The following is a 12,311-nucleotide window of genomic DNA, read 5'->3' on the forward strand; positions in this document are numbered from 1 at the left end:
TCGACTGAATCGGCGGTTGATTTAGTCGACTAAAATGTATTTGGGCGGGCCTTGATGGCGTACGTCGTAATGACTGATTTTACACTTGCTGAAAATAGCAAGCAAGTAGATCGGCTATTTTGTGTAAAATGACTTATAGCCTACTGGATCTTTTGTCCACTTGTCCCTTCCTAACCGAAATTGTCAATATATTTAGTCTTAGTTTTAGTCGACGAAATCAACACTGACAAATTACTTAATTGCATGCAGAGGAGATTGAAATTGTATTGTACAAAATGAATGAATGCTTGCATCTCATTAAACCAGCTGGTTTTCAAAGTGGGGTCCGGCCGGGGTCCGGTGGACCCTCAGGGTTCATTGGCGGAGGTTCCAACTTCCAAACGGGTCTGACTCTGTATAACTCTGAGATGATGACTGTCTGTACGTTATTTCAATTTCAGACACAATAGGTCCATATAAAACACAGAGATAGATACAAAACAGACAATAACAACACTTGAGAGTTGAGTACCAGACTGATAGTGTGAGAGTGTACAAAGGGTAGCTTTCTCATAAAGCATACCCTTTGTACAATTCTCACTCTATCAGTCTGTGACGGTCCTTGAAATGGAAAAGTTTGAGAACCACTGCATTAAACTAGGTATAGACTCCTTTGTTTGTGTTTATCCCAGCATGGCACAGTGTAATAACCTCCTCCAATAAGCACAGCCAGGAGGAGGACACAGGTGCGTGCTCTGCATCTTCGCCATGACCACACTGACCTGGCTAACGACCTGCCCTGAAGGCTGTACTGGCAGACAAGTCAGACAAGAGGATACTTGTCACGGTCCCATGGTGGGGAGCTGTGATTGGAGGAGAGGAAGAACAGAGGACAGGTGGGGTTCACGTTTTGAGGAACTATACAGGCACAATGAGGACTTTGTGTATATGCAGGCTATATAGAACACACAGAGGGGCTTTGCTTGAGCCCCCCAGATGGATGGGAATTCTATGCGTCTTTGATCACATATCACACACAGAGGCTTTCTTTTCCTGATTAGACCTGCTATGGCTGGAGGACCCTTCCATCAGCAAGGCCAGGCACGTGCACACATATAGAGTAGACATCAAAGGGGGCTTCCGGCCCCTGCCCTTTTACCCCTTCTGTAAAACAACTGCCCTTAACCAGACCACGAATGCAGCATGGCGAAAGAAATGCAGCATTGAGGAGAAGTCTTTTTAGTTTTCTTTTTTTTTAACTAATTTGTTTCGGAATCCATGTTGTATACAGTTGCACCGCATCTCCAGAAAATAGCTGATCTACAAGCTCTCAACGCGTCGCGCTGCGACACGTTGAGAGCTTGTAGATCTGCTATTTTTAGTCCAAAAGTGCCCTTTTACGGGATTTCAGCCCCTGCCTCTCTAACACTCTCCCACGTCCCTGAGCAAGGCTGTGTGTACAGATTGTGCTTTAGCACCGTTGTTGTTGTGGTGGTGGTAGACTAAACATGCTTCAGAGTGGATGTAGAATTTGCAACAATACAATTTAATCAGTTTTTTTTTTTAACCTTAGGACTATCATTTATGAATTGTGTCAGGCCGTCCTTGTTCATTTTAACTGGCATGTAGTATAGTATTCATATTTATTGTCATCTCTATCATTTGTTGTAATTATGTGTTTCAGGTAAGAGTATGTTGTTTCAAGTGAGTATGTTCTTTTTAAACTCCTTTAGTGTATGTATGTGTACACACACACACACACACACACACACACACACACACACACACACACACACACACACACACACACACACACACACACACACACACACACACACACACACACACACACACACACACACACAGGTAATCCGGTATATATATTTTTTTCCTCAGTATATAATTTAAAATTTCTCTCTGTTCCGTTTAATTTATATGTGCATTTACAGTATAATATCACTCATAGTAGTAGTAGCAGAGTAGCGAATCACTCATATCATCCTCAAAGCCTGTTATTGACCACGGTTCAGACTACTACAGGCTTACTATACTCAAGTCTACACTACAGAGGATCTACACTACAGAGGAAGGGCTATTCTTATACTGTACGTTTGTTAAGGCAGTTTACCCGGAAACTCTCAGAGAGAAAGGTCTCAGTGATAAGGAGCTTATGGTCCTGTGTGACAGTCAGACAGATTTACTCCACCTTACCTCACCTCAAGAGTGATCCCTCCCTTCTCAGGTTACCACTGCAGTGAAGCACAGCTACAACAAAAGAAAATCGCTTTATATTCATTCAGATACATATCCTGGTATCTACAATTTTACGATTTAAGCATTTGCCAGACAGAGATCAGATTCTAAAAATGTCTTCTACATCCTGACAGTTTTCTGAAAAAGCTATGTTTCTGTCAGTCGTTCTTCGATTTTTAAAAAATAGCAGACCTACAAGCTCGTAGCGCGCCACTCGGTGGCGCGCTATGAGCTTGTAGATCTGCTATTTTTCAATAGCTAAAGCATAACATAATGCTAACACCAAAAGGGGTTCCCGCCCAAAATGGGTTAACCAAAGTGACTTAAAAAGTGCAAAATCAAAAGCAAATGCCATGAATGCTAGTCAATAAACGACAGGTTAAATGGTCATGGAATTAATTAGAGTGTAAAGAAAACAATTAAGCCCACGCGAGGCAAAAATAAGTAGAATGCCTGGTAACCGTCAAACCTAGAATCTAAGTAAACATGCAATTGTATCTCGAATGTACACATTCTTAGCCTTTTGTGGTCCAGAAAGTGTATCTACAGTATCTAAATAACATGTATGAAGAAGTAACCAACATAGATCTGCATAACTAGCGCCAATCAAAAACAAAATGGGCGACAAGAAGAACAATAATAATCTTTAGCACAATACAATTCAGTTTTAACAATGAGGGTAAAAATGTACCCATGGTCATTTTATATTCACTGAAGGCACTAGTGGGAATTGGGAAATGCCATTGACTCATCAAAATTAGTTCGGTCCAGTGTTGATTTTGGCAGCGTAGTTATAGTCATAGTCTCTTGAATAGTTTTCATTTCAGTCACATTTTAGTCACCTGGAATGTCTTAGTGCTAGTCTAGTTTTAGTCGACTAAATATCATAGGATTTTAGTCGACTAAATCTACAGTTGATTTAGTAGACTAAAATGTATTTTGTCGGGCCTTGATGTTGTCGCAATGACTCTTTTTACACGTGCTGAAAATAGCCGATCTACAAGCTCACAACGTTGTGAGCTTGTAGATATGCTATTTTCAGCATGCAACCAAGTATAAAATGACTTATAGTGGATCTCTTGTCCACTAGTCCCTTCCTAACATTTTAGTCTAGTTTTTATTTGTTGACGAAATTGTCAGTATATTTAGTTAGTTTTAGTCATCATAGCCTAGTTTTCATGTGTGTAAAACTAGGCTATGATGTAAATTTTGTTTTCGTCAGTGAAATGTTTCGTCTTAGTCAACGAAAACAACACCCAAACCTTACATTACAATATCAGACAACGCTTAAAAAACAACAACTTTAATTAATTCAAACTGGGGGCCATTCCATACAATATAAATAGGAGAATAAAAGTTATGAACCAAAAGTGATTAAATAAAACAAGTATAGTGCAGTGATCCATCATTTCCTTATACATTCATCAAGAACACTTCTTCAACCTCAACTCCATTGGCTGTGTTTAGCCCAGCTAGTGTTGTGTACAGTTCCATCGATAACGTTTAGTGTGCTATGGGTATATGGAACATAGTCTGGTAACCTGCTACTGTATATTGTACCTTCAATGCCATATAGAGTGCTATGGTATGAAACAGACTGGTACCAGCTATATTGTACAGTACCATCATTGCCTTATGCCTTTATGGTATGGTATGTAGCATATTCTGATAAGGCATGTCAGAGTTTCTCAACCAGTGGGCTGGAATCCCAAATAAGTGGGTGTGGCATTTCTGGCAGAATCGGGATGAGGGGGATATTAAACGTGACAAGTAAGTTAATTACTTAATGTTTGAGAAACAAGAAACCAATTGAGAGCCACTGGTACGATGCAACATTTGATCTTTTGCAGGATTAGTGTAGGTTCCCATTGCCAAGTGGTTGGCCCAGTTAGTTTTTTTTGTGCCCAAGGTTTTAAATACAGATCACAGCATGGTAAACACTGGCCACTGGAGACGAGATATCGGACAGAAAACTACATGTAGGCAGAGTGGAGATCATGCACAGAGATATTATTATATTTTGACATATTATTTATAATTATTATAGCCTACTATTATTACAACTGGCAGCTCAACAAATATAATTATCTTCTTTATTACAATGTAAAGAGAATGTAGTCTTCCAAAATAAAATAAAAAGGTTTTGCAATAACAACATCACATGCCATTATTGATTATTTTTCTATCAAATAACTGAAGCTAAATTAACTTATACGGAATTAGAACACTACAGACATGTACATACGTGGCAGCTCCAAACTTATGATCCAGCATTAGCTTACATCTAAATGTGATGCAATTGATACATTTGTCAATGTTTTGTATATTACTTTCTTGTACATGGTCATTATACAGATCACCAGCAAACAAAGTCAGCGAATGAGACGTCTTTAAAACAAAACATAACCAAAAAAAAAAAAAAAAAGGCAGAAGGCCAAAGGGCATGTGATTTTGGCAATATTGCTTCTGTATTCATAAGATGTAAACATTTAAAACATTACTTGAGCATTAAACGAACGTACACGGCTACTCTGTAGCAAATGCTATGCTACCGCACATAGCATGTTTAAGACAACGTGGTCCATCAGTGCAAAACATTCAAGACAAATCCCAGCAGGTTATGTTAGACAACGAAGGGGTTTTGTCCTGGCGACATCACCATTAAAATGTATTGAGTAATTAGTTTGGTAGTATAAGGAGATCTTCACATATACTCCTATTTTCTTTTTCTTTCTTTTTTTGGGGGGGAGGGGGGGGGGGGTGGTGTCTTTCTCTTACAAAACAACAGAAAACACAATAATACAAATTATGGTCACAAGGATGAGAAATTCTGTACATTATTCATTGATAAAATAAACACTTTTTTGCAGACCGAATCCTCTAGATTGTCGACATATTGAATAAACTAAATGAAATTGTGAAATGTACTTTTTGAGAATGCATCATATAGTGAAAAGCAGATGCAGTTCACTTTTCCCCAGTGGCCACTGATATCATTCTAAAATTAACCAGCAGCCACCGGCTACTATTGTACAGTACTTGCAATAAATCTTGATGATGGTTAAGCACTTAAAACCAGAGTCACCCCAGGGCTCTATATTAGGTCCCCCTCCTGTTTTCACTCAACACTGAAAGATCTACAAGCTCACAATGACCTGCCATTTTCACCAAATTCTGTTCACCCCAGAATAGGGATGCTAAGGGTTCACGTGGTTAATAACTTAAACACCAGCATCATCCATATTCTGGGGGCAACATTAGCCAAAAAAAAACTGTTGATCTACAAGCTCAAGCCAAGCTTGTAGATTGTATCTTTTTTTTTACAGAGATTTGGTGTAGTAAAAAGCAGTCCCAAGTACAGCTGCAACTCAGGTCCGTTTGTATAGGGCTGTCACAATTATGACATAATCTTGTAATTTAGCATAATCATCGTAATCGTTTCCATGTGAAAAATGTTCATACATTTTCAAAAAAATAGTGAAAATATATCAAATCTGAGAGCTTGGACGGGTCGTGAGCTCATGTACTGTATATATCGGCAATTTTCAAAAATCGTTTTAGTCAGTTTTTTATTATTCATATATTCCCAGTGTTCAAAGACGAGAAAGTGTCAATTATTTTGCGTGACAAATTAATCGTCATGTTAAAATGTCATAATGGTGACAGCCCTATCTGTTTGGCTATAGTAAGGATGGAGGGGTTGTACTTTACTGTGTACATAAGTGGTTATTTAAATCACCTGCCAGTGTTCAGTAGCTGGTGACACAGCAGGAAAACTCACCAGTTCACCTGCTGCATCTGGTCGTTGCTTGGCTGATGAGAATTTCCCCTGATGATAGTTGTTTTTTTCCACTGCAACTGGCTCTCACACTGAAATGCACTCCGAGAGGAGAAAACAAGCTGCGAAACATTCTGCAGTGGCGACACCCGTTTGCTGTGGAAATGAAGGCTCTCTACTTATATATTAAGGCTCTATTTCAAATGCTGCTCATTAAAACAAAGACCCCCGGGGGAACACTTCTTTGTGTCCCCCTGCACGAGTACAAATTCTATTTTGCAAGACACACATGTTCTCAATTGCTGTTGGAAAAGAGTTGGAAAATAACCAGGAAATCAAGAGAATACGGGTAAGTAGACTGTAGTCATGGGACACGTTAAAGGCTGGTGTTGAGAGCCGTAGTTCCGCATTACAGGTACTGTATTTATCTGTCCGTGTGGCGCATGCCGACAGCAGCTGTGCAGTAAAGACAGTCAGACAGACGGTCTGCAGGGGTCGATTATTCTTCACAACAAATAGGTCAATGGTCCGCAAACTGCATAAAGCACATAGTATTTTCTATCGACACTGAAAATTATAATTATTATTTATATTTCCGCCATACTTTTAGAAACAGTTTTCATTTTGCTATAGCAGTTGAGCTGGTTGTGAACCTATTCACTCATGGTCCAAGTAGTACTGCTCATACAGGAAGTGCTTGTGTGCTCTCTCTCTCACTCTCTCACAGGCGCACGCACACACACACACACACACACACACAGTCACACACACGCGCAGCAGCTGCCTCATGTGCTCACAAGAACAGTCAGGCAGATACATAGATACTCACACAATAGCCATATGAGGCCATGTTGCCATAGAAACACACTCCCTCTCTCAAACCATAGCCGAGGTCGTCATCACCTTGCCAACCCAGACCTTGGGAGAAAAAGGAATCAAAAAACAGCAGGATCGCCTGATGCAGCTGTTCTGAGTCCACAAATAACGTAACGCATTATTGTCAATAAATATTCTGCTTTCTGTATGCTCTGGCTGCCAGAGCTGGGCTTGAGGTATAGGCAGTCGACTCGCTGCAACTCCTGAGTGGTTATCGCTGCACTGTCAAAGAACCACAAAAAAAAGAGAAAACCCTAAAAAGTCAAAGGGCGCGCAGGCAGAGGGGCCTGACACTCACCGAGGAGTTAGTCAATGCGATTCCCGCAGATTGTGAAGCGGTCAATTTCCAGCAGGTCCTTTTTGGGAGTTCTGTGTTTCAGATCGGTGCCCGCCGCCGAGAGCAGCGCATCCCCCCCTTCCTCCCTTTCGGAGGTGGAGGGCTCTGGTTCGGGCCCGGGCTGTGGGCTAGAGGGCCGGCTGGTGGGTGGAGTAGGGGCACAGGAGGCTGCAGTGGTGGTGGTGGGTGAGGCGTTGGTGGGGGACCCGCCTGTTAAAGTGTCAGTCCTGCGTGCAGGCTGGGCAGTCACAGACGAAGAGGACGGGGGTGACGACGAGGAAGATGAGGTTGTCGGGCAGGGTGCAGCAGGTGTCCGTTCCACCCCGGGTTCATCTGAAGAGAAAAGATTGCAATTGCAATGTGTTTGTCCATAGACGGGCTTCATTATTGAGAGTTCTGTGGTACAAACTCAATACGTTTGTATCCATCAGTCACCACTTAATTAAACCCTATACTTAGTTGACAAGAGTCCCTCAGGGCTCTATACCTAAAAGAAAACATATTTCCCAATTCCTATGGTTAAAAATCGTCTCAGGCAGACAGGGTTCATGCCTTGTTCAACATTCTGCAATTTTTGGCAAATGTTCGCCACAGATTGGGGATTGAACTATGGTTCAAGTGGTTAAAATCACAACAAATACACAAATGTCACAGGTGAACCTAATCGACTAGCTTCAAACAACCTACTCCGCATCCTACACCTGCAAATTGACCTGCATGGAATTAATGACATGTCAATAGAGAAGTTAGGGAACATACGGTAAGTATGGCAGATGGTCTAATCATGGATTATATCAAGAGACAACTCTTAATATAATCCTCTTGGTAGTGTTTCAGACCCTTGTTTCTGGAACACATACTGTACATACAGTGTAGTCCTGCTACTCTGGAAGACTTTTTTCTGGTGTTCCTTTTCTCTAATTCAGTTCCCTCTCTCATATTTTCCACCATCGGAAGAGAAAACTTTCATCTCTTGCATAGTAGGTGGAGGATGGCATTAGGGGGATCTGACCAAAGAGAATAATTCATAATTTCCTATATCCTATATCATTTCCTCTGGAGTGAAGAGCACTGCATTGAATATATAAACACTGTGGTTTCTACAGAGAAGTATGAAGCCTCCGGATAGCACAGTTTGCAGCATGAGGACAACTTGTACACCTCCAATAGCAGGCATAGCTTCACTGACAATACTGTACCGTATAATACAGGATAACTGCCAATCTATTGCATTTAGCATACAGGTTGGCGTGTTTAGCAGTATAAGGTTAGTGCTAGGGGTTTAGGGAAATAAATGCACTGAACAAAAAAAAAAAGAGTAGATAGTTGTCACATTGCAACAAACAGAGTGCATGTTTGTGTGTTTCTGCGTTTGAAGTTGCTTTTGTTCTCCACAAAGCCCTCCAGCAACATCCCAGCAAGCTCTTACCCACTAGATTCTGGGTTTAATGCATTCTAATAGGATTCTCTAGTCGATTCTTTGCTGAATTATTCAGACTGAACTGAGGGCAAATATGCTCTTTGTGCAACCCAAAAGATAATGTGACGCTCTGTTGGCCTGCAATGTCTGTTTTTTTCCATTTCCTCTAGAATTTTCTATTTATACTGTGTATATATATATATATATTCAGTTAATTTTGTTGATATATGTCCGGGTGGCATAGGGGTAAAGTTCCTGCGCACCACTGTGGCTTCTGGGGTTCGATTCCTTCACGGCAAATCTGGCTTGGCTATGCACAAAAATATCTGAGGGGAAGCCGGGAGGGGAGGGTGTTCTCCGTCCTCTCTACATGCAACTACACATTCCTCATCATTTCAATTTTCCTTAATGTCAATTTGTTACAATCAATAGTGTTTTTCAAACTGGTTTTAACCCATTTAGGCCTGACAAATGTCTTCTAAATCATGAGTTTTCTGAAAAACCCCTGTGTTTCTATGTCAGTGGTTCTCAAAATGTCATGTCGAGGACCCCAAAATTATATGTAATTGGCCGCCGACCCAGATCTGAAAATATGTTGTTTCAGGGACCTCCCCAGAAGCAAAGATTTTAGTTAAAAACGTTCTGAAAAACACAAATAAATAAAACATTAAGCAGATAAGCATCCTGAATCATAGGTTGATGACGTTTGTAATAAACCAACCCGTTTGTAAATCCGTCAAGATTTGAGGGAGTTATGACTATTTTTGTTTGAGCTGCCATAGAACATACTGTACTGTAGCCCCGCAGCAAGATGGTGAACTACGTCAGAGACTCCGCCTTGAGCCATCTAGCCTTTATATATGTCTATGGTGCAGAGTAGGGCCTCACTCAGACCTTTACTGTATTGCTGTATGCTTGTTGGATGAATGTTGTGTAGTGTCATGGCCGCCCCAATGCATTTCCAATGGCAGTCACATGGTTTGTAGTCCACATTTTGGACTACAAGCTGTTGTATGGCTTTCGGCTGTGTTTCGACTGCGCCCCTCCCCCTCATACAACACAAATGTTGTGTCAAACCATGTGACTCCCATTGGAAATGCATTGGGGCGGCCACGACACTACACAACATTCATCCAACAAGCATACAGCAATGCAGTAAAGGTCTGAGTGAGGCCAACGCCTGAAACACAAGCCTAAACCATCCCATAGCCAGGGGGGATTCTCTTTTGCATGAGCAGTAGATGATGATTGGTTGGTTCCCCATGTCATGTGGCAGACATGAATTCAGGTGGTTGTTACATATCATATCGTTGTTGTCGGGCCGAAACGACATTCATTGCGCCGATTTGGAGATTTCTGCATTGAAAGCAGCACATAGAGTGCAAGTGGATGCGCGCATCTTCAAAATGGCCGCGGCCACTGTCACACTGTCCCATTTTCGTTTCCGTCCGCTAAACAGGCAGGGAACATTTTCGATGACGTGTCACTGTTGTGCAACACCGAGGATTGGCACTTGACCATGAACTTGAAGGTGATCTCCGTCCTGGGCCACCATGGTGTTAATGTTGCTTCCATCGGCAGGGAACAGGTGGTCATGCGTACTGTACATACTGTACTTCTCATTAACCAGTGGTGGAAAAAGTACTCAATTGTTTTACTTAAGTAAAAGTGCCAATACTGCTATTTAGAACTACTTCGTTACAAGTAAAAGTACGGAATTGAAAATGTATTTAAAGTACTAAAAGTAAAAGTACTCATATTGCAGAATGTCCCATTTCACAAGTTCAAAATGTGTTCAAAATCTATTGAAAATAGCTGATCTATAAGCTCACAATGCGTCGCGTTCAAATGGCCGAAATGTATAGGGTTGAAGTGGTTACTGTATGTTTTCTAATCAAAATTAAAATCTCCAAAGTAACTAGTAACTAAAGTTTTCAAATAATTGTAGTGGAGTAAAAGTACAAATGATGGCTCCGAGATGTAGTGGAGTAGAAGTACAAGTACTGGAAATTGAAAATACTCAAGTAAAGTGCAAATACCTCAAAACTTTACTTCTACGTAAAAAACTGTACTTAAGTAAAAGTACTTAGTTACTTTCCACCACTGTCATTAACCGACACATCAAGCCGATATAAAAGCTCACAGCACATTGCAACGTGACTTGTAGATTTGCCTCCCTCGAGTCCCTCCAATGCAATTCATCTTGAGAGATGTACAGCTAAGCACTATGCCATTATGTACTGGACAATGTATACAGCACGTAGCGACAACGAGAAGTCCTGCGCGATCAGTTCCACCACATGGATATTATGTAAACAAGGGGGAGTTTATTACGATGACGATCATAAACAGTGACAGAGAAAACATGCAGCTCACATGAACTAATAGACGCTCAGCTAAGCTGCATCAGTATTAGAACACAATACAACTGTAAAGGATTCTGATATCAACCCAAGGGTATAATTAAAGTGTGTCTTAAGTCCAACACATACACATATTTACGATTCTTACGAACGACGCGAACACAACAAACCTCCTTTACAGCTATAGAGTAACACCGGTCGCTTACAAGCTACCGTTTGGCCACCAGGATTTATTAATAACTTCGATATAATTCACGCCAGCATTTTAATTAAAGACTTTTCTCAAGAATATTTGTATGTATATCTCAATACATTTTTTTTCGAGGCATCCTGGTTCGTGTGCGTACCGTATAACGAAGACGGACCCAGAATGTCAAGTCAAATCTCTAATATTGCGTATGTGTGTGCAGTCCGTGCACAGCAAACCATCACTGGATAAAATAAATGAAAGCAGAGATGCCATGGCTTACCAGAGGGAGGAGGGCCTTTGGTCTTTTCCGTTCGACTGGGACTCTTGGCCGAGGAGGACGAGTTGGAGGGCCTTTCAAACAGCTTGTCCTCCATGTGGGCTCTCTTGACATAAACGCACGACTTCCCCAGCAGCACGATGCTGTTCAGCACCTTCAGAGCCACCAGCCTGCATAGACGAAGAGACCAGGGTCATGAGTTATAGGGCTGTGTCACAATGATGACATTCTACGATTGGCAATTAATTGCCATACAAATAATTGCGATTAATGATTTCATTGCGTGGCTTTTAGGCTTTATAAACAAACAAAAAAAAATCACACACGGCAGAAATGATTATATGATATGACAAACAATAATCAAATTAAATAATGTATTATGGCCAAAAGACGCCAAATGTCATATTTTATACTCAAAATGCGTTACAAAATCTGCTACGTACAAAAGCTTGTAGGTCGAAAAAATGTGGCACAAACCTTTGAATTATATTCTTTCAGAGCAAACATTTTTAACTCAAATCGTTGCTTCCCGGGGGGGGGGGGGGGGGGTCCCTGGAACTACATATTTTCAGGGGAGGTTTGGCGGCTAATTACATATCATTTTTGGGGTCCTTACCTTGACATGAAATATTGAGCACCACTGATATAGAAACATGGGTATTTCAGAAAACTGTCAGGATTTAGAAGACTTTTTTTAATTTCGGTCAGGCTTAAATGGGTTAAGATACAGGTTCAAAATAAATGGACAATAATACTATCCACTAGGCGGATTTGGCTGACCCCTCTCTTGCAGTTACTGGTACTGTAACCACTGTAAACCCAATATACTTTATGCCGA

The 12,311-nt window shown here is 41.0% G+C and overlaps 1 protein-coding gene across 1 annotated transcript in view; it reads right to left on the minus strand.

The window, feature by feature from the left end:
* Positions 1-3,519: 3,519 nt before the first annotated feature.
* LOC306921897 (transmembrane anterior posterior transformation protein 1 homolog) overlaps positions 3,520-12,311 on the minus strand; it is a 32,645-nt gene continuing 23,853 nt past the window's right edge. The window contains exons 13-14 of the mRNA XM_079499202.1: positions 11,477-11,643; positions 3,520-7,556 (exon numbers count right to left, since the gene is read on the minus strand). Coding sequence (XP_079355328.1) covers positions 7,192-7,556; positions 11,477-11,643 — 532 coding nt within the window. The 3' untranslated portion in view covers positions 3,520-7,191. The remainder of the gene's footprint in view (positions 7,557-11,476; positions 11,644-12,311) is intronic.

The sequence above is a fragment of the Electrona antarctica genome (assembly GCF_951216825.1).
Source record: "Electrona antarctica genome assembly, chromosome: 1".
Taxonomy (NCBI): domain Eukaryota; kingdom Metazoa; phylum Chordata; class Actinopteri; order Myctophiformes; family Myctophidae; genus Electrona; species Electrona antarctica.